This window comes from Uloborus diversus, chromosome 8 (assembly GCF_026930045.1).
Source record: "Uloborus diversus isolate 005 chromosome 8, Udiv.v.3.1, whole genome shotgun sequence".
NCBI classification, from domain to species: domain Eukaryota; kingdom Metazoa; phylum Arthropoda; class Arachnida; order Araneae; family Uloboridae; genus Uloborus; species Uloborus diversus.
In genome coordinates this window covers 150,151,614-150,175,654 of record NC_072738.1, presented here as the reverse complement: position 1 = coordinate 150,175,654, position 24,041 = coordinate 150,151,614, and the positions used below count along the sequence as shown (strand labels likewise).

Below are 24,041 nucleotides of genomic sequence, written 5' to 3'. Positions count from 1 at the left end.
AACAATTGGTGGAGCAATTTCAGAAATGCGTTCTCATGTAAGTACACCATGACCCAATCAATTAAATATTAAAAACTATAGCTAAATATAAGGGGAAAAAAGAACATCAACAAACTATAGATAAGTTTACAAACATATTTGAAAGCAAAAAAAAATTTAATTTTCATCTGTTTTAAAATATATTTCATGTAATTAATTACCTAAGATTATTTAAAACATATTACTTCAAAGAGTAAAAAATAAAAATCAATCATATAAAAAGTTTTACTTACAGTAGTACGTTGCTGGTTGGGTAGAAAAGCTCTCACTACAGATTTTAAAGGTGACCTAGGAGAAATTCTTGGACTTGTATCTGCAGTTGTACAACCTATAAAAAAAATGAAACAAAACAAGTCAATCTTCTAAATACGTTCAAACATGACACAACTGTGATAAAAAATAGCTTTAACGCCTAAATTTAATGACTCTGTATTCACAATACAGCTAATCCTTCAGTATTAAAATTTCAAAACCAAAGTATAGCACTTGACATTTCCCTACACATTAACTGACATACCCTATTTATTCGCCCACTTAGTAATATGATTTAAATCTTCTTGAAGCTGTTTTACTTGTTTCTCATTTTCTACGTTTCCCAGAACTTTTATATCATCAGCAAAACAATTCATGTTTCCAGAAATATTTTCATGAATGACATAAAATTTTAATTTACCATTCTTGTATATCAAACTAAAATGCTTGCTTGTTAAGTAAGTATTACTCACGCTATTACGTCACGTAATTTTTTGTTGTTACATCACTGGTTGAAGCAGGTAATATAAGAATTTTAAAAAATGTTTTAAAAACAAACCCAACTACGGCAAAAAAATTAAAATATATGAAACAAGGTAGTTACTGTTTGATATCATCGTCTAATTGAATAAAATAAGTCATTTGATATGTTAGATATTCCTATTTAGTTCTATTGAAATATTCTGTCACTTTCACATTAATAACATTATAATTCAATTCAAATGCCGTAGTCGTGCATTATCAACTGCAGGAAGAAAATCGAATTAATATACTTGTGCTTTATGTAGCTGACAACGCACGACTATGGCATTTGAATTGAATTATAATGTTAAAAATTTGGAAGTGATAGAAGATTTCAATAGAACTAAATAAATAGAAACAGGGCCCAATACAGGCTGATTTTGCTACAGTTTTTCAGCATCTGCACAAAAATCTTGTTTTGAAATCAGTACTTTCACAAAAATCAAGTAAAAAAATCAGTTGCATCATAAAAACATCGAAAATTTCACAAAAATTCAAATTTTAAAATATAAAATTTGTTTCTTTGTTTAAAACAAAATTTGCTCATAAAATAAAATTCTAAGCAGGTTTATATGAACAATCGCTTAAATAGCAAACTTTTTGTAGCATTTTAACTAGTTTACACCTGTTTCTCGCAAAAATATATTTATGCAATATGATCGCAATCTTTTAACATCTGTTTTGGGAAACCGTTTTTCTCATAATTTCCTATACTGTACACAGTACACAGCCCATTAAGCTGAAACTACTCTTGTATTTTTCGTACTTCTTAGGTTTTTAGCTCCCCCTCCCCCTAAAAAATGAAACCTGTTAAAAATACTAAAAAGGTGACATTTACACTTTTCGAACTAAAATTTTACTTGTTCTACTTCTCTTTTACAAAAATTAGGATGCCTCTAAAAATTCAAAAACAATGCTGTTTAAAAAAAAAATTACAAAAATAGAATGATGCAATACTTTCACAAAAATAGGTAGCAAGAAAAAAATCTTGGATTGGCCCCAGAGAAATATCTAACATATCAAATGACTTGTTTTACTCAATAGGATGATGATATAAAACAGCACCTACCTTGTTTCATACATTGTAGTTGTATTGTTCGGCATAGTTGGGTTCCATTTTCTGAATATTAATTATTTTTTTTTAAAATGAAAGACAGAAATCACACAAAACCAAATCCTACATGCGCAATATATAGGGTCTTAGATTCAGAAAAACAAAAATGACCAAGTTCTGCAATTATTACAAAAGTGAATCCAAGACACTTCCATTAAAAAAAAAAAAAAAAAAAAATCCCTATACACTCCAACAAAATGTTTTAAACAGCTGCTCAACTGTACTATTCTGTGATTACACAACTACATTCAAATTAAATGCAGTAATAAAGTGCTGAAAAACAGATTAGATAAAATGTCTCATACAGAAACATGAAAAGCTGTTTTACAGACAGTGTAATTAATACACAACAAAATTGTGTAACAGCATTAACAAATTCAAGGAATAACAAAATACATTCATAAAAATATTTATTTCTTTTAATGTAAAGCAAGTAGTTTTAAGACCCAAATTTCCAGACAATTCACATGCAGTAGCATTCAAGCAATTTTGTGTATGACTTGTACACTTACTTGAAAAATTAACTTGATTATTAGAAGGAAGTTGCATTCCTGCTAGGAATGAATCACCATCATCTAAATATTCTGGGGAATCTCTTCCATCACAGTTATTGCCTATTTGCTCCAATAATCTTTGTTCCTGTATCTGAAATTCATTCAGTTTGCTCGTCAGATCTTCATATTCCTAGAAAAAAGGGAGAGCATAAGCAAAATTATTATGTGTCTTAATCTTGGCTTTTTGTTGTTCAAAAAAGAATTCCAGATAGGGGGATAAAAATTGGAGCTGGCAGAATATAGAAGCATCAAAGTTCAATTATTTTTCTGAACTTAATAAAAATTTTGAAAACTAGAACTTAAAACATTAATGCTAGTTAAAAAATGAACTTTAATTAAATTAAAAGAAATAATAATAAAAATTATTAATCTTTAGAGGGCATAAAAAGATATCTACACCTGACACCCTAAGTAAGTAAAAAGTACTTAAGTTATTACCTTTTATATCTTTGTTCTATTCTTCTGCATCTTACATTTTATAGAAGAGTAAATTATGAACACCTAGACACCTACAAAGCAAAAAGCTAGGAAACATTCTTACTTTTTGATCCCAAGAAAGGAGTTTATGAAGTTATGATGATCAAAACTTCATATGCTCTAATAAGCTCACGGACACTTTCATCCATTCATTTTAGGTTTAACCCGGGAGAACTCGCGGTACTTTTCGTCACACGAAAGCTCGCGGGGGGCTCCGTAGGCCCGGAGTGGTTATTTCAGTAAATTGAGTTTGCAAAATAGAAAAAAAAATTGCGTTTTCAACCCTGAATTATAAATAGATACACAGCCTCTAAAATATGTTTTAAAAGGAAAAGTTTAAGAAAGTTTTATGATACATGAATCTTAATCTTCTGATCATGACTGATGATTGCTGTACTGTTCTGTGTCAACTTCTTCTTCATCATCTTCATTAAGGGAGTCCTCATCAGTTAAAACCTCAACTAACAAGGTCTGCAACCTCTTCATTTCATCTTTGTAGCTTAAATAGCGATGCATTTCACAAGCTCTTCCTTTACACTCACAATCCGGGCCTCTGAGGCCCAAACCGGAGTTTTCTGGGGAAAAGGGGGAATGTACATTCCTGAAAAGCATGTGGTCAGTATGTAGGTCACCTCGAACGCAGCTGCTGTGGACCTCATTTATTTCCGTTGAAGGGGTGATTTTTGGCAGCGTAGTTTTGTGATGACCGGGCTTGAGAGGCCCGATGCGAGTTCTCCCGGGTTAAGTACTTAGATATGAGGTGGAGATGTATTAGAGTTTCGATGAAATTTGAGCTGTCAACATTAGGTTTTTTGATCAGGTTAATCTCTCCTTTTTCAAACAAAATGGCACACATCAAAAATTGAAATTCAAATATCTCCTTGATTTTTTATATGAAAATTTCTGATCCTGGGACAAAATCTGGTATGCATTTGTGCTCAATTATATCCCAGAATATATAACAAAACTATTTTGCTTAAGCCTTTTTTTTCCCCATCTCCTAAACATTTTTGGGAAATGGATATGTTCCCTTTTGATAAATTAGTAGTCAAATAATTAAGTTTTGAAGCCTAGAAAAAAATAAATAAAAATACTTACAGTTATATACATAGATGGGGGGTGTTGATATTCAGCAAATCTTGCATTTAAAGCTTCTAAATTTCCTTTTGTTAATCTTATCATACTTCTGATGTTCTTTAACTGGAAAGGGAGAAAAAATAAAATATTATATTTATTTTCAATTTAGAAGCGCATAGCAATACAGATACCTCCCCTCCCTCCCCACACAAAAAAAAAAAAAAAAAAAACTTGTAATAATGTTTTGAAATTGAGACAGAGACCTGAAAGGAAATAATTTGAAAGAAATTAAAAATGTGTTGTACAATTTCATCAATAGTTAACACAATTTCATTAAACAACCATGTATCAAAAACAAAAGATTTAGCAAATCATCTGTAGTGCAGAAAATTGAATCTGCAGTATAATAATAGGATTGAAGAATCATTTACTCTTGAAACTATCAAAAATATATTAAGAAAACATAAGTATCAAGGCAGAACACCTCAAAGGAAATCTAACTATATAGCAAAGTAAATCAACAAGCTAGGCTCACAGAAGTAAGCACTATTACTGCGATTTGTTCATAATTTTTTCAAATAATTTGTTTTAGGTTCCTTTTACAGAGATAGTTTATTTTTTATTTATTGAATAGCTAAGATACACTCTTCAGCACTGGTTTAGGGGCGATAACTAGCTTACTGCTTAAATGTTTGCTTAGTTTTAATTTAATTTTTATAAAATTATTCGTTACTAAAAAATATTTTTCTTGCTAAAACATAAAATGACATTGGTAGTAAATATTTTTACAAAGTTAAACTGTTTATTAATACTAATAAGATACGCATAGAACTAAGATTCATTTTTAAGCTGAATATATATATATTTAATAGTATTTTCTTTTCCTAACCTCAATTTTTCCGGCATACGGGAAAGGACCAGGCAAGTGTTGTTATTTAAAATCTGGTGAGCCCTGAATTTTGCGGCATGATGGCTAATGCAGGGTAATACCATTGAGAAGAGATAAAATGGAGGGAGTGAAGACTTTTATTCATGCAACCAAGATCCCAAGTCACGTGACAGATTTTAAAGAAAAGCATTGGAGGAAATTAGGTTTCTTTCACTTGTTTCACGCAAAACATCCAATCATTCCTTGTTGTAGAGTCAGATGATTTGGGGTGTTTGGGTCAGCTTTTGGGCAATTCCATGATAAAGACAACCAGATGATCAAATTTTCAAACTTAAAATTTCTAAACAAATAAGGTATCATTTTAAAGGTAAAGAGAGGTATATTTTGAAATGCCTGTCTAAAATTTGATGACTTCAGTTATAAATAAGTAGGGCTCGACCGATGGCATTTTTTAGCCGATGGGCCGATGCCAATTGTTCAAAGATGGCCGATTGTTTTCCTCTAAATGGCCGATTGCCGATGGCCGATGCCGTTGGCCGATGGCAAAAAAAAAAAAAAAATCAAACAGAAATAAATTGATAAGATTGTCAGGGATTTAAAGGATCATTGATTCATTTAACTTTACTTCCTTTCTACAAATAAAGAATTGTAATCACAAAAAAAAAAAATCAGATTTCGACCTAAATTTTTATTTTACTATCACCAAATTTATACTTCACAAGTTTTTTCGGCACATCTGTACATACATATGTACCTAAGAACATATAGATAACCAAATATCCATTTTGAACGCCTCCTCAGTTAATTATCGCAAATTCTCTTGTGATGTCTTCATGCGCGTAAACTTGCATCACTCAAAAAATAGTAAATTGAAAACTCATACCTACGTAGTATGATCTAAAAGTTCGAGGTCAAGTTGTATAAAACCTTACCCTGAATAGTTCACATTACCGAAGCATATATCTATCTACAAAATAATCACCTTGAACGATTATGCACTTCTGCCAACGTTCGTATAGCTTTTAAAAGCACTCCTGGAAGACGTTTTTCGCAAATTCCTGTAAGGCCTCTTGCGCTGCTGCTTTAACTTCATCGTGGGGAAGAAGGCGACTTTCATGTTGCACGGTTTGATTGGTCAATACTCTGATATGACAAACAAATAACCTAACGTTTCGTCGGACTTAGCTCCGTGTGACTTTTACCTGTTCCCAGCAAAAAAACTTTTGCATAGACGTCGCTTTTTTCCGTCAGGAGAAGATGAAGCTGCATCACAGAAGGTAGCGAAAAATGGCTTCCATGAGTGTTTCCAAAAGTTATATGAACACTGGCAGAAGTACATAGTCCCTTTTGAAGGTGGATGTGCTTCGGTAATGTGAGCTATTCTGGGTAAGATTTTATACAGCTTGTCCACGAACTTTTGCTTTGTACTACGTACAATCTGTATAGGGTGTAGTTATGCTTCTCCTTTTTTGACTGCTGTATGATGAAAGCGAAAGAACAATAGCCAAAAAAAGAAGGAAGAAAAACAAAGAGACTGTTTAATAACCAATTGATTTTTTTTTAAATTGAGCATATAACTAAGATTTCAGTAATGTTGTAATAATGTATGGATTTAGGTACACTAAACATAGTTAAAAAAAATTAAATTACGTTGTTTAATCATTCAAAAAAAATAATTAAGAATAGAACTATGAAACCGTCAACAAATTACGCAATTAAAAAGGAAAGATTGCACGTAGACATTTTTTAGTCATCAAATTAAACAAAAAAGGTAACAGATAAATTACAATATTAAATCAAAATAGTAATATTTTTATACTTATTTAAAATTTATGATTAGAAAAGTTTGCATTTTTCATAAAAGCTATAACAGTGACATACATTTTGCTGAAAAAAAATAGCCATGAAAAGAGCAAGGTTCTTAAAACACAGGTAAAATAAACAAACTCAATATTTACATCAAGTTAATAACTGAATACATATACTACTTGATCTGATGTTTGCACACATAGTATTGAACAATTTGATTGTTTAATCTTTTATGAAGCTTTACAAACAAGTTCAAATTAAATTTTTCAATTTAACAATAATTTTCTGAAATTTGAAAAATTGCATAGAAAACCCTTGAAACTTTTCTATAAAAAACGAAAATAACGTATTCATTGATTTTATATAAATACATAAAAATAGTTACTTACAACAGAAAAAAAATCAATCGCTATTAATGATGCAAAAAAGATGGCAATTTACGAATATAGGTGAAACAAGTATGATAAATACGCAAAATGACATTTCTTGACCAAAATAAATAATCGCTAAATATTTAAGAAATGCTTGAAACGACGAGGTAGGGTTAGGGGGGTCACCCTCTGATTTTGGAGTAAATCACACTTCGGCCCCAACCTCTGCCTCATTTTTTTAGTACAGAACAGCTACCACCCGCCTCCGAAGAGTTTCTGAATTTACTTCAGCACTTCCGAAAAAAAAAATTCAAAAGTCCCTTTGATTTCTGAATTATGTCACCATTCAAAACGTCTTTAATTAATGTCTTACATTAATGCCCTAAATTCTTTCTAAACAATAGATAAAGTTTGACAAAAAAAAACTCCAATTTTATGAATGGTGTTAGTTTTAAACAACTCAGAAATACAACTAGTTTAATTTCAGAAATTGAGGGAGTGGGAGGAGGGGCACGCAAGTGTTATCGGAAATTCAAAAAATAGTCGTAAAAAATAGAGTTCAAAATAATCATAAACATTGAGCAGAAAACCCTTTCAAAACTTGCACCCGAGTTTGTTTTGACGTGCAATGGCGGATTTAAAATATAGCAAATGTTGCAATTGCGCGAGAGGCTCCATAACCATAGGGCCACCGAATGAGTTACAAAAATGAGAATGATAAATGTTTTACAACTTCTGTGATCCCCAAAATGTATTTCGACGGGCTCCAAACTTGTAACTCCGCCGAAGCGATACAGAAAAGACTACATTACTGTAATTCATATTACAATTATCGAAAAATTAAAAATTACCGTCGGTTCAACGGGAATCTAATAAAATGACACGAAAATCGGTTTCGCCATCTCATATTTGTTTCCACGGTCTCCAATTCGGCAATATATCACCAAATGATCGTCAGTCTGAGACGATATATTAGTTTTGCATTGAAATAAGTAATTAATAGCCACAAAAAATGAGTAAACAGGCTTTTCAGAACACCCGATCGAAAACAAAAAGGGAAGTGCACAACTGGAACGTCCACAGAACCCACATACGAAACTTTAACCTTTTACAGATTATCATTTTTGAGTTATGACTTATGACAGATACATACGTACATCCTGCTGCAAGAAACAACGCAATAATTAACTTGTTTGGTACCTGAATGTAGTCAGGGGCGGATCTAGAGGGGGGCCATGGGGGCCATGGCCCCTCCCAAAGCCTTGTGATTGTAGAAATTTTTTTAAGGAAAAAAAGAAAAAAAAAGTGAAGATAACAAAATTTGACATATGTATTTTACTGAAAGAGAAGTATAGACCTTAATTGGGAGATAAATTATATTTCTATCCTCAAAACAAAACTTTTATTTCCAAAATTTTTCTCTATCTTTTACATCATTTCTTGATTTCAACTACAGACACTTGGACGATCTTTAAATGTTGCGGTTCTCAGAGTATAACTATTGTTCGCTAGACCAAAGAGAGCCTAAATATTCGTTTTTATGGCTTTAATTTCGAAACTAGGAGGAGAACCCCTTTTCCCATGCCCATTCATAAATGTCTTGATATGTAGCAAAAAATTGCATTTTAAGTCTTTTATTTGGAAAAAATGTCAGCGGAAACTAGCATATCACTTAACTTGCTTAAAAGCAACTTAAATGATTTTTTTTTTGGGACTTCAATTACAAATGAGTTTTGATAGGACCTCCTCCCTTCGTAGTTTATATCGTGATGATAGCTTTAAAAGGAGGTTTTTTGGAGGAGCTCACGAATCTTCCATTCCTTTCTAAAATATGTATAAATATAGTTAAAAATCCAAATTTTTGGGACCTCAAAGGCAAAATATTTCCAGGAAGGAAGGATTCTAAGCACCTTCACACTTCCTTTAACCTAAAGGTGCATTTTTAGGCTGGACGGCTGAAGAGCTAGAAGAGCGCCCCTCCTCTTCTAATTTCTCAATGTATAATGACAGAATATTTTGGTTTCTAAGCTTTATTTTCAAAAAGTATTCGCCAGCGCCCGAACCTGACCTTTCTCCATACATCATCAAAAAGAGACAAAATGCGTTTTTAGTTTCCTAATTTTCAAAAATTGCTCGGAAATTTAAATTTTGAAACATTTTTGAGGGAGATTCCTAAATCCACCCCCTCACCTAAAGTCTCGATACCCCGAAAATTGAGTTTTTAAAACTTCATTTTAATAAAATTTCTGGGGAATTATCAGGGCCCAATTTCCCAATAGGCAGAGTAGACAGCTGCCTAGGTCGGCAAACTTTTCAGGGGCGGCAAATTTGCTACTTTAAACACATTTTTTGAATTAAAGTGTTATTCTTGAAAGTAAAATATTAGCATTCTTTCATTTTCCACAGAAACAATTTCTTCTTGTAATTTAATAATGATTACTTTCGCACAACTTATGAAAGTCAAATGTTTTTCAATCATGGTATTTGCCGAATCGTCAGCAAAATTTGCCGAATAAAATTTTTTTTGAGAGACCACTGTGATTATTTCATCGGGGCGCCTCTGGGAAACGCCATCATTTCTTCATAAGTTTGACAGTTTGAATCTGGGGAACACTTTTTTTACGTTTTTACGTTTTTTTTTGAGTCAAGAATATTTTGCTTCTTTTAGAGGGGGGGGGGGGGGGCGGCAGATTTCAAATTTGCCTAGAGATGGCATGGAGCTAAATTCGGATCTGAGGAGTTTGTTCAAAAATTTCGGATGGCCCCTCCCAAAACAATCGGCTGGATCCGCCACTGAATGTAGTATTAAAAACTCTTCTAGGGATGACTAAAAATAGAAATTCATACTGAAATTTAAGTAAATAATTTTATATGAAAACAACAACTCCATTTACTTTGTATTAAAAAGTAAAACAGCAAAGGTCCTTTTTTTTTCAAAAACATCGGCCAATTTCATCGGCTTTTCGATGTTTTTTAAGGCCGATGGGCCGATGTTTCCCGCAAGTTAGCATCGGCCGCCGATGCCGATGGCTAAATTGTTGAACCATCGGCGCCGATGCATCGGTCGAGTCCTATAAATAAGTTACAGGAGGTTAAACTAAGGTCAACATCTTGAGTATTTTCAAACCATATTTGGTGATTCGCAAAGAAGTTCTATTTTTTCCAAAAAAATACATAGCAATATTATGAATTGACATGAATAACCATTTAAAAATACAATGTGTTGCTGGTGATGCTGCAAAAATGTGTCAAAATATTAATTCATTTTGATTTGTAAAAGAATTTCTCCGGGGTTCATTAAGTGTTTTACGTCCGACACCAAAATGTGCAACTAATTATGCTGAGTCAATAATTTTAAAGCTACATACATGTATTTTTGGGTACAAAGCAAGATTTTCAATCTCATTGATGTAACCTATTTTAATTTTGTAACAAGTGAATATTTTTTATTAAAATCTAGGTGTTGGACGTAAAAATTTTTTTACGTCCGACACTGTTGCATTTCTTTACACAGCATATGTTTTCATCTGTGTTTCTCCTATTTTTGCCTTTAATTTCAAAGTTTAAGCAAAATATACATAAAAAACAACTTAGTGAATTCACTGTATATACATGTAGGGTTGAATGGGGTAAGTAGTACCCTTCATGAGAACAGTTTGTGTATATAAAGGTGTGTTGAATGAATGTATGTAATACAGTTGATTAAGATAAATTTTGGAAAATTAGCCAAAACTATAAGTTGAAAAAGAAATTGGAAACACTAAATGACTGCATCTATGTAAAGTTGGCAAAGGAAGAGAACCATTATCAACATTAGTCCTACATAAATCTTAATGGTTTTCTTTGACAAAAGTTTCCCAAATAACTAATCACAAGCTTTAGCAGTTTTTGTAGCTAAATTATCAATTCATAGTTGTCTTGTATTTCACTAATACAAATATTTCAACAGAGTTGCTCTTGATTTTCAAATCTTCATTGTTATGGGGAACCACTTCTTCCTTAGTGTAGTGACATCTTATAGCAAAATTTCACGGGGTAAGCGGAACTCCTCCTTTAAAACAGTTATTACTAATATTTCATTCAAAAATTCTGGATGCAGCATGCACTTTAAGTTAAACTGTACATGAAGGTTTAATGATCATAAAAAAAATAATAAAAGCTAACCGGGGAAACACTTCTTTGAAAAATGTTGCTTAAACTAGGCAAAAAATATTTTTCAGATTTTTTTTCTTTTTTGACTAAGTTCTCTGATCTAGAAAAAAAATTCCTCGAAACCCAAAAAAATGCAAAACCAATCATTGTGATGAACCATGACATGATCAATGTAAAAAAGCATAAAAACCACCTTATGCTTTTTTCAGTTTTCGAGGGTGAACCACTTACCCCAGTTACCCACTTCCCCCAAACAACCCTACTTCTGAATTTACTTGGTAAATTCTGCTTCTGTGTATTTAACCTGTAATTTACATATTTATAACTGTAATCATTGTTCTGTGTTTACATTTAAGTGCAATAGTTTACATCTAACATGAACAATTTACACAAATACAAATGTGACAACCAGCAACAGGCTCTGGGCCTAGCTAGGCTGGTCCTAGTCAATTAATTAGTCCCCAATGAAGATCAATGGCCCTCTTAAAGCTATCCACTCCCTTGCTCATTACCGCCTCTTCCGGTAAGCTATTCCAAGTGCCCACGACCCTACTAAAGTAGTAGTTTTTCCTGATTTCCAAGTTAGCCTGAGATTTAAAAAGCTTAAAACAATGACCCCTTGTCCTGCTTTTCCCGCAAAAATTTAATCCATTTAAATCTTTCATTTTGATAAATTTAAATAACTGAATCATGTCCCCTCTGACTCTCCTTTGCTCCAGGCTATACATGTTAAGCCTATTAAGTCTGGTATCATAATCTAAATCTGAGAGTCCCCTTACTAATTTAGTTACCCTTCTTTGAACCCTTTCCAATACAAAAATATCTTTCTTCAGATAAGGCGACCAAAACTGAACAGCATACTCCAAATGAGGTCTTACTAAACTCCTATATAAAGGCAGAAGGACTTTCTTAGTTTTGTTTGAAATAGATCTATTGATGAACCCAAGCATAATTTTTTTCTTAATAATATCATTTGAAAAATGTGAAATATGCTTCAATCATAAGTATACTTAAGAATATTGAGCTGTTTTTAAAATGAAAATGTAAACCAATTCACAGACTTTTAATAATTTTTAAGTGAACCATCAATTTTATTCTTTGTGTGTTTACGTCCGACACCAACTTGCTAATTTTTTTGAATTTATACTTTAAGAATCTATTTTGAAAAACTAACATGATTTTTCATTCAGTGAGATGAAGTAAGTATCTTGTAAATAAATTTAATCATTTTGGATCAGTTTATGTTTGGTAAATGGAATTAAAACAGGAATTTTTCTTCATTTTTTATGTCCGACACCATGGAATTTCCCTTTTGATAAGCCAATGATTGGACTTGCTCCCTCCATTTTAATTCCTGCTCTAAGGGTAATACGGTACATTTTAAAATATTTTACAAAACTATTATACCCTTGAAAACAACTGTTGCACCAGTACTTCACTGTTCAAAACAGTTTTTGAAGTCAGCTTTAGAAATTGCTGACAGCTAGCTCCTCCCTCATTTTTATCTTGACCTCTTCAATGTTGTCAAATCGGTGCTCTTTCATACCCCTTTTCGTTTACGGAAATAATCTGACAAAAGTCAGATGTTTTTCCATACATAAGCTCATTTCTTTTGCATTGAAAAAAGGCATTCCTTGTAACGCCGAAACACGTGTCGGCAGTAATCTGCAGTTAGTACTTTTTGACAGTTATTTCCACTTTAATAACAATTAGTTTTACCTAAAAACTTTTTATGCGCCATTGGAATTCAAGTAGCATATTCATCTAAATATACTTTAATGTTATTATAAGCACACTTAATTTCATTTTTAATCTTAATTTTTTCTGTGAATATAGATAAAATTAAATGTTATTTCCCAGCACACTATTGTTTTTTATTTGTTCATATAAAATTAAAATTTATAAATTTTATGCATGAATTCCATAGGATTAAATTGATGTACTATCACACATATTGGCTATTTCTTTTACCAAAAATTTCATTTCTGGCGGAAGTACCCTTTATGATATAACAATATAGATATGATTGTGTCAACTGCATTTTAAACATTCTTATTGTTATATAGCTATACAGTAGCAGAGCCAGAAAGGAGGGTAAAAGGCCTAAACCCCCCAGAAGGCAGGATGAATTTAAAAAGGGTCATGACTAAGGAGATCAGCCCATATGCTCTGTTTTCAATCAGCCTGTACCGTTATCCCCGCAAATTCTGTTGGGACGCAGAAATGTCCAGTTTTCTGAAAATTACCATCCTACCTACTTCAGCAAACTTGGGGAAAAAAAGAAAAGTGCAAGAAACTTGAGCCTAGATGATAAAATACAGAGTAGAGATCAAGTTAGTCACATGACCAATCGAGCAAAGTAAGCATATTCACGCGACTAGTTGATCAGTGTGACAAAAATAGTTATCATATTTGAGAAAATTGGTTTTTTATGTAAATAACTTTTGGTAAATCAAAAGAATACCACAGTAGCAATTATGCTGCCGTAACAAATTTGTGGGCAACAATACGAAGAATGTGCTATAAATATTCAAGTGTGGTTATACAATTGAAACTTTTAAAATTATCAAAAAATGGTGAAGCACTCACACATGTCAGCTATTTTTGGATAATTTTTATTGTTTTGGTCAAGTTGAAATACAGTAGACCCTCGTTTTATGCGGTTTAAGATTTGACACCTTTATTTTATTTTGCACGGATGCGGCAATGCAAACAGATAAAATTTTCCCCTCATTCAAAATCCAAACTCTTAAAGGTTGCAGATTACACGTAATCAACTGTATTTTGGCGTACTAATAATCCAGCTTGGGCTACTGGAGACATTTTATGCAGTTGGTTCCAGAGCTCTTTCCAGAAGTAAAGTTATTAAACTCACACAGCACAGAACTCACTGGAAGAAGAGCTTTTAGGAATGACAACGGAGGCCCAATCCAACGAGGATACCGATGTCGGTGATGCACAACCAAAAACGTTCACATTGAAAATTTTGAGCCATTTCTAAACAATAGAAATGATCTTTCTGTTTTGTTAGTAAAGGAAGATTCCATCATGGAAATGACACAAGTGATCACGGATGCATTAATGCTCTGCAAAGAATTTCAGAGAAAAATTCTTAATGACTTCCAAAAGACTATCATAGTCAGCTTTTCTTTATAAACAGAACACGAAATTAATTTTTGTTTTCTTTATATATGTTGTGCATAAAAGTCGATATAAGTACACATTAAACTTATTATACAACTAGTCATCACTAGATTAAAGTATTTTGTTATCTACAGAGCCAAACCCCTATTTTAACACTATTATTAGGACCAGGCCCGTGTCCAGATTCTCATAAAGGGGGGGGGAGGGGGTTGATGCTTCTACAGCCTTACCCAATAAGGGGGGGAACCCTCCAAAAACTTTAATTTTATGTCCAATTGCTAATCCTAGTATGGCATTTATACATCTGTAAGAACTGCTGTACCCCCCCCCCCCCGGAAGATAACTCTGGCTGCGCAAGTGACCACAGTATTTTTTCATTTCACAGCTTCTTTTTAATATAAAGCCTTATTTGTTCCTCTGTAATCAAATCTGTTTACTATGCGGAGAATTACAATAAGTATTAAAATCTGCAAAAATTCTTTGGTAATGAATGTAGCGTTTATATCAGGTTTTATGTTCTTAAATAATGCATAATGAGCTAGAGTCTGATGCAGATTCAAATTACATTATCAAACACAATCGCTAATGCATCTTCATAGCAGTAACATATGCAAAATTCATCATAACCTCCTTACAATAAGCAATATAAAAGCAGTTAATGCTTAAAATTGACAGATCATTCAGCGGTTAAAAGTCTTAAATTGCAAAATAACTCCAGAAAGATTTTTTTTTTCAAAGCGCTGCACACAAACTTTCACATTCAAGTCAATTAAGGTCAAATAAGTGTTTTCTTCACTCGGCTTATTATTTTTTCCCCAACGGCAGGGTTTTAACCCCTAAAACCCTCCCCTTGGATACGGCCCTGAATAGGACTCGATTTACGCGGCATTTCCGTGGAACGTAACCCCCACGTAAAACGAGGGTCTAATGTAGAACACAACCATGGTCAGGTGGAAATAGAAAATAAAAACGTGTCTAAGTTTTTTAATACTTATTGGTATTGATTAACCAAGCGTTTTATAATGAGTGTGTATCTATTGAAATTGTTATTCTTCTTTTTAATATGTTCTTTGTAATAAGCACAAACCATCAAAAAAAGTTCAATTTTTAAATCATACAAAGCATAATATAGCTCAAGCTTCTATAAAGCGTCCCATTTCGAGGAAAAAAATTCAAGTGACCTTAGTCATAATCCACTTGACCAGACCAAAGAAAAGGCCTTAAACTATGTTTTTACAGTTTCTAATTTCTGAATTTTTCAGGGTACAATTATTAGATTATTCATGAATATAATAACTAGCATTTTTTAAATAAAACGTTTGAAAGTTACTTCTTTTAAAGTATGGCTGCTGCAAAAATCTTTCCCTTACAGGCTTATTCACCCACTGAGGAGTCCACTTCTTATTTATTTTATTTTTCAATAATATTTGGTGCAATTTTCTTTGTTCAATGTCTTTCTTTCTTAGGTTACTGTGTTTTTTATCAGTTACAAATTAAACTGATATTGTAGTTTATGTATAGAGAGGAAGCAGAGCACAGTAAAGAGCACTATTTTGCTCTTTGCTGAAAGTTGATTGGATAATTAAATAAAATAAGTAATAAAATTGATACAAAATTATTTTTAAAAAAGCTACATAAATACAGGGAAGTTGATGAAATTTCAGGTTTTGCCTCTAACTTCAACAATTGAATTCCTTATAAAAATTCTAGCCTCTTCCAGGAAGAAATAATGGGTGTGCCACTGCAGCAGTAAAATATTTTTTGTTAAAAATTGCAGTTATTAAATATTGTATAGCGCACAAAGTTTCTATCTTTAGTCCTGTCGCAACCTTTGTAAAAGGATTTTCACTAGGACAGGAATCCAGAATTTCAATTGTGCCCTGAATCTTTGGAAGAATGGGATAATTTCCCAAAATACTCCCAAACTAGTTCCCAAGTTTCAAGATATTTTTTAGTTTTGAAAAAGAGACTTTGTTTTTAAAAGGTATTGCTAGGAATGCAGAATCACAATTATTTCAAAATTTTAGAAAAAGAACTTCATCAAATTATAATATGAACTTGTTTTTTCTGGTGGAAATCTAATTTATAATTTAAATAAAAACATTTTAAGATACTAGGAGTAGTCAATCTTTTATAAAATCATCTACAATGCAGTCTTATTTTAAGCTGGACTAATTCAACAATAATACTTCATCATACGAAAATTTAAAAAAAATAGATGTACGTTTTACGAAGAAATATCCGATAAAAATACTTAAATGATCTTTTTTTAAATATAAAATGCAGTTGTACAGATTAAAAAAATAAAAAAAAAGCTACATTTGAAGTATAGAATTCAATGTTTTTCAAAAATCAACAAATAAAAATGCATTTTTGTCCCAAAAAGGGGAAAAGGCTTGTACATTTATCGTTTAAATAGCCGTTCAACTTGCAATAAACTTAGAGAAAGCACACATGCACATATTTAAAATATATATATATATATATATATATACTACTACAAAATAGTGTAACTAACCAAATCCTTTTTACAATCCATATTCATATTTGCTGCTATAAAAATTATTATTTTATCGATAGCCTTATGATCAAACTGCGTTACGCTATTTCAATTCTTTGACGATCTTTCATCGTCAATTTTTTTATGTTTCTAAGCTGCTGAGAAATAACTCTTACACGTGAATGTTCCGATTTTTATAAATTTGTATCAGATATAATTCAAAAAAGCATATGCACTTAATTTACAATTCCAGTATAATCAAGTGTATTAAATTTACTTATATACATCCCATCTGGTCTATTATGTTCAAGAACTTTCATAAAAAATGCTTCAGCACTGTGCAGGAAATTAGAAGCGTGTTGGGCACAGTCAGTTTAATGCTGCATAAATATAAGAAAGATCGAAATTGGGAAAAAAAAAATCTGCGATAGAGTAAGAAAGCATAAAAAAGAAATCCATTGTATGTTCAGATGATGCATATATTTTAACTTGCGTTTGTCATTGAGCTACCGCCAAACTACACACATTTCTCTTTTCAAATGCTGGAATAAATGCTTCGTAATATCCGATTTTAATATTTTGCAAAACAAGTTAATTTCTTAGACTAATTTGTGCAAAGTGATATGTTCTGCATTTGTAAATGTATACATTGACGGTACAACTGCAAAGCTGTACGTATCCACGAATGTAGCACTTTAATTTTCACATCTTAGCACACAAATGCATTAAAATACAAAGCGAAATCCTTATCAATACCCACTTCTTCCATAAGCAGTCCCGATTTTTCATCTTCAAAATATTTGTCTGGTGAATCCAATCTTAAATTTGGAACAGAACCATTGAACACTGGTTGAGGAACCACCGCCATCTTGCTAACCAGAAGTTCCCCATAATGCATTTCGTGACACGTGACCTTAAAGCCGAGGCTGATTTCTGCGACATTCCTACCGTTCTCCTTCCGCGAGCAAGTCTCAAAGTGCTCAACTCGCCACTAATATCATTAAGAATACTGCTGTAGTTTATTCTAGATAAAATTCACCAGCAAATGTTGGTACATTTGCTTTATAATCGAATTTTTTTTTTCTAGTAGAATTGAGATAACTTGAAATGTGATACATGCTTTCCAAGCTTTCCTAATGTTTTATTAAATGCATTTCAATAACTGAAATGTTTGATATTATTAGACAAATAAAGACACAGATTTAATTTTATTTCTTTATTTAATCGTATGTAGCATCAAGAAATTACATAAATCAGTATAACAAGTTTATTTAAGCTTCTTCTTGGGTCTCAAGTTATTGCAGTGGCCACATTTTCGTTTGCGACAGTTAGTAGCTTTGGGATGAAGGCGAGCATAGCACCTGCAATGGAACAAAAGTTAAGAACATGTTTTCGCATTGTATACACATTTTATAAAAATTTAAAAAAATAGTCAGGCTATCCAAATTTAATATATACAGGGTGTTGCAAAACTAATGGTCCATACTATAAGGGGGGATAGACCTTGCCAATACAAACAATTTTGAGGTTCGAAAGCAAATGGTGGGCCACGAGAGAGTGCATACTTCACAAAAATGGAGAATACAAAAGAAACTAAGAAACAATATGACCAACAATTAAACTTTTTGCAACTGTTGGACATTGTGGAAAATCTGTTATCTGTAAGGTCTGTCTCTGCTGGAGATAGTAAAAGTAATCTTTCCTAACCTAACAGTAAGTTCTGCATATTCTGGCAAAACACGATATACCATGCAACGGCGGAACCCTTTCTCCCAAGCTATTGACCTACTTCGTCCAGGCTGGTTGACCACTGCCTCCAGGATTGCCTCAACTAGATGTCATTCTCGTGGTCTGTGGTAGATCTGTATCTTGTCAGAGAAAAGAACCCATATCCGATATTTGTGTGTGTAAACGTAAAAATATTTTTCGATTGGGTAGTGCCCTGTTCAGAAAACGCATATGTTAAACTCTTACTGCTTCTCTAGCATTGCCATTTCCACACCCATAGATGAAGAGCATACCCGCCGTCTCTCAATTCAAACAGTGTTGCAACTCTGGAAAGGAATAGCATATGAATGACGGATAATTTATCTACTTCTGAGAAATTGCCCTCTCGCGCTTTCAAGCGCCAATCAAAGAAAGCATCATACCGTAAAATGTTGAACAGTATCAAATGCAAAATAATATGCTCACTCGTTGACTTTGTTCCAATTGCTTATTTGTATAACTTTTATAAATACATCGATCTTTCTTCATCGATCGAATTTTTCTGTCTGTGAAATTCAAGATTCATACCTGTGATGGGGACACATATTTAAAAGGGATTTACAGTGAAGCATCATTTATACATTTTTGAAGGGACTGTATGAAAAAAAGGTACAAATGAAAAAACATATAATAGGTATTCATTAATATGCATTAGACTATGCAGGGACCAATTTAAAGAACTTATAATTGATAAGAACATACAAAAGAGAAACTTATAAATGGTGCTCACTGTATCTCCAACTGGAAAAAATTTAAAATTTTCTAGCATAAAATAATTTTCTATGTTCTGCTCCCTGTAGGAAATCAGTATCTTAAGTAAACACAGGAAGCTTAGATTTTAATGTCTCTATACATCCAGTATTATTCACCACCTTTCTCACTAAAACTAACTTTTTATATTCAGGACAGAATTATATCAATAACATCAATCAAAGAAAATAATCTGGTTTAATGAAGTCCATTTAATATGTGCACATATGTACTCACATTTGTATGAATGCACACACACAAGTAAAACTTATTCAGAAAAAAAAAACTTTCAATTTATTTAATTAACATCACTGTTTAAAAGACTGATGAAACAATTACAAAAATCACATCCTAACCCAAATTAATGGTTGAATGAATGATTTGACTAATTTTTGGTATCTTCAACAAGGACAGCTATCAGCTATAAAAAAAAGGATAAATTTTTTAACAGCAAATGTGCAAATGCTAAAATTATTTTATCATAAGTGATGAATAGTAGTTCTGAATTCACTTCCCGTTTAACTTAATCACCGACTATTAATTACTTAACTTGCATCTGTTTCATCTTGCTCAGTTTCAATTTTTTTTTTTTTTTTCAAAAAGGCAGAAATCTGTCCAACTGAAAACTTTCACCCCTATATACATTTATTTGACAAAAAAGACAATCTAAATCAATCATTTACAAAAGGAAGCTGGTGGCTGTTTAGAGGGGGATATTTGACCCCCCTCCGCAGAGCAGTTTCCCTCAACTTGTTTTCATCTAAAATAAGAAGCTGGTGCTGGCTGATATGTAGCACTGATGCCTTAGAGTAAAAATAAAAAGGAAGGACATAAGTAAAATTAAATCTTGGTTTTGGTTGGTTTGTTGTTTGTTTTGGTTGTATGAGCAAAATGTAATGACAGGGTTGCCAACCTTGGAGAAAACAATTTGAGGCGCATCCTTGGCAATTTTGAGGAGCAGTTAGAAATTTTGCGAAGTAGCTCGATATTTTGCATAAAATTCAATAAAAAATTAAAACCACTTATTTAAAATAGTTTTTGAGCTTTGATAACTACAATAAAACCTCTCTATTGTAGACACAAATGGGAAATTTTTTTGTCCACTATGGAGGGGTGTCCGCAGGACAGGTTTAATAATGTTATTTGCATTGGGATCAGGGAATTAAAAATTGCCTGCATACGAGGGGTGACCACACTTTTGTGGGGTGTCTGTTAGGAGGGGTTTTACTGTGCTATTCAAGCAGTATCATAACAGTAGAAAACAGCTTTAAATACTATGTCATGATAGAAAACGCTCAGTCGGGAAATGAGGAGCAAAGATAACTTTTTTTTGCGGAGCAACTCCGCAAAATGCGAAGAAGTTGGCAACTCTGTAATGATCTTATTTTTTTTAAATTGTAAAAATGATCCCAGTAACACTATTTTGTATTTGAGAATTATTCCAAGGACTATTTAAAAATCAAACAGCTTCATTCCTTATCTAAATAAATAAATAAAAAAAAAATAGTTCAGACAAATTTCAGCATGTTTTGAAGTTGAATAATGTCCAGAAAGGCGATCCATGACACATGACAATGCAACAGTTGAAAATAGATTTGCTTTATTGAGAATTTATTTCTAATTCTTGATTAACCTGAGAACAGCATATGATGCTATAGGTTTTTAAAGTGGAGTTTTAATTTCAAAAGATTTACTTTAGCATATTAAACATGTATGAGATATGATCATAAAGCAAACCATTTATTGTGAAAACCTACATTGCATCAGATGCATTTTCGATTGATTTTTCTTGCCACAATGAGCACATTTTACACGAGTTGTATTTTCATCAGCATAATGACTTTCTAACTAAATTCAGTACTGTAGAACTAAAATTTCCCTGGATTACCAACAGGTTTTCCAGGTTTCAAATTGCGGTCAACAGTAAATTTTTTAAAGTAAGCCGAAGATCTCTCTTCGGAATCGCAGAAGTTGCAATGGGTTTATTAATTGATGAAGGACAGTCTCGATACAACTGCCATGCATTCTGTACAGCAATCTCTAAAGACACCATTTTTTAGATCGGATAGAACAATGGTAATTTGCGGAATTCTCATCCATGCAATCTGTTCCTCCCCTGCAATGATTATACTGGGCAACCACATTTGGTCGGTCAATTTCAATTACTTTGTTTTCAATATGTGACCAATCTTTTAACCTTTACTAGAGGGCCTTTTACCTTTCCAGTAACATTAAAACCTTTATCTGAAAAAATAATCAATTGACAATCTTTCAATTCTTCATCACCAGAGAGATATTCCAGAAATGCTAAGGCTTCATCAGTCAGAATAAATAATTAGAAAGACATATCAATGAAAAAATAAAAAGTAATTAAAGCCGATAAGTATAAATTTCACTGTTTAAAGAATTGCATTTTTGAAATAGCTTCTTTTTAAAACTTGAGTATCTTTCAAAATTGTAGTAAAAATTACACCCCCTCCCCCCAAAATAATACTTCCTTAGTTTTGCTAATAAAATGTATTTTTATGTTTTCCAGTGAAAAACATTAACTTCTTTTACGATGTTATAAATTCTAAGTAACGACTCATCAATAGTGAAACGGTTCACCTCTTAGTGCCTACCGTCCCTTTTTAGGGACTGTCCTTGGATTGCTATAAAATCCATAAAAATTTTGAAATCTGCAAAATTGCAAAAAAAAAAAGTAAACTAAAACACTGATCAAAGTATCACTTGTGTTAAAAGATTGATTTCTTGTTAATAAATCCAAAAACTTATACTTTTGTTCAGGACACTGATTCACGTAGTTCTTAAAGTTGATCATAGTAAATGGTTATAGAACACTTTTATGTGATATTTTCTATGACTAACGAATTGAAACAATAAGGAAAACATTTACAAATATTTGGTTGAAATGCCTATTTAGGGAAATTGACAAATTTTTTGGACCATCGCTAGGCATTAATGGGTTAAGATGAAGTTTCGATAGAAATGCTATTTTGAAATGTAAAAGTTAAAAAAAAAAAAAAAAACACTAAGAACCTTGGATTTGTTATCCTTGTATTCATTATTCTGTTAATAATACAGTTGAACTTCATTAATACGAAACGCAGGGTTCGCTGATATATATCAGATATTTATTTTTTTCAACTACAGTATTTTCCAATATAAAAATGACATTAATCATAGTAATATTGTTGATTCATTATTAAAAAAATAACTAAAAAGTTATGTAGTATATTTTTATGATGTATTGATGCATCATTAATGTAACAAAATAATATGATATTCTCTTTTATTTCATATTCATACAATTATTAGCTATGAAACAATTTTAATTCATATTAAAAGTGCCTGATTAAATATTAAACTTTGGTCTGAAAAAAAGAAAATGTCTCATGATTATGCACCGACTAATGCATATTGTTTATTTCAGAATCATAACTGTGTAAAAGTAGCTAACAGAAGTAAAATGAGTAACACAGCTAATGTTAAACAAACTCTATTAAAATTGATAAAAATGTAAAATAAAATACTAGATATAAATGAAAGAAACCTTAATTTTAAATCTATATATTGTAATAATAATTAAAGAGTGATTTGAAGATGCATGTACTATTTTAAAGACTTTAGTTTGTGCTGTGAATGAAAATATCAGATATAATCAAAATATCCGATAAAAAATCAAAATATACTGAAGCACAGTTTATACGTTTTTGAAGGGACTGTATGAAAAAAGCGTACAAACGAAAAAACGTATAATAGGTATAGGTTAATGTGTATTAGACTTTGCAGGGACCAATTTTAAAAAGGTATAATTGATAAAAACGTATAAAAGAGAAACGTATAAACGGTGCTTCATTGTATCATAATATTTTTGAACCCTGACGAAATGCCAAAAATTCAGGAATGTGTTCATATTAACCGTCATTCGTAACAATCATTAAGTAAAATGGGAAAAAATAAAAAATGCATATGCAAATTTAACAGAATTGCTCTGCAACTCACTTACAACGTCCATCTTTTAATGAATTGATAGTGCTTTTCTTTTTATGTTTGTTATATTTAGCTTTTAATGGGCTACAAATTAAAGCAATATTCAGTTTATCAGACAACTCGGAATGCCAAGCAGGATATGTACTACGGAATTTTTTCTTGCATGAACAAGAAAAAGCTTAACTTATTTACACCATGAAATAACTTGCTTTATCGATATTCTAGGAGAAACTAAATAGAAGGGTCAGAAATAGTGGGACAAATTTTGATTGTTAAAATTATTTAAGCGATGAATGAAGAACCAATTTGAAAAAAGGCAATAATGGGGAGGGGTGGGGAGAGAGGTAATACCCAAATGAAAAGATACTAACAATAGCTCAGTGCATTCGAGAATATTTTTTACCCCCTGGAGAGCTAACAAGCATGAACTTAGGGTGTGTTTCAAGATTAAGAAGAGGCAGACAATATAAAGGAAAATTGGGGGATAATACCTGCTTTGATAGCAGTTTCACTAAAATGTTTAGTGCCGAACGGGTAGCTGTCACTACTTGAAGACTAACAGAAGAAGGTTGGAAGTTACTCACATGATTAAGGTATACATGGAGAGCTTACTAAATTGCCACAAAATTGC

The 24,041-nt window shown here is 32.1% G+C and overlaps 2 protein-coding genes across 3 annotated transcripts in view; both read right to left on the bottom strand.

The window, feature by feature from the left end:
• LOC129228047 (serine/threonine-protein kinase B-raf-like) overlaps positions 1 to 17,768 on the bottom strand; it is a 42,601-nt gene extending 24,833 nt beyond the window's left edge. The window contains exons 1-4 of one of the 2 annotated variants that reach the window (XM_054862679.1): positions 17,661 to 17,768; positions 4,057 to 4,158; positions 2,440 to 2,611; positions 273 to 367 (exon numbers count right to left, since the gene is read on the bottom strand). In XM_054862679.1, coding sequence (XP_054718654.1) covers positions 273 to 367; positions 2,440 to 2,611; positions 4,057 to 4,158; positions 17,661 to 17,768 — 477 coding nt within the window. Of the gene's footprint in view, positions 1 to 272; positions 368 to 2,439; positions 2,612 to 4,056; positions 4,159 to 17,656 lie in introns of both variants that reach the window. The other variant, XM_054862680.1, reaches the window with a different exon arrangement.
• Positions 17,769 to 18,101: 333 nt separating this feature from the next.
• Positions 18,102 to 24,041, bottom strand: part of LOC129227851 (ubiquitin-60S ribosomal protein L40) — a 145,227-nt gene continuing 139,287 nt past the window's right edge. Inside the window, exon 5 of the mRNA XM_054862469.1 lies at positions 18,102 to 18,261. Within this exon, the coding sequence (XP_054718444.1) occupies positions 18,168 to 18,261 (94 nt within the window). The 3' untranslated portion in view covers positions 18,102 to 18,167. The remainder of the gene's footprint in view (positions 18,262 to 24,041) is intronic.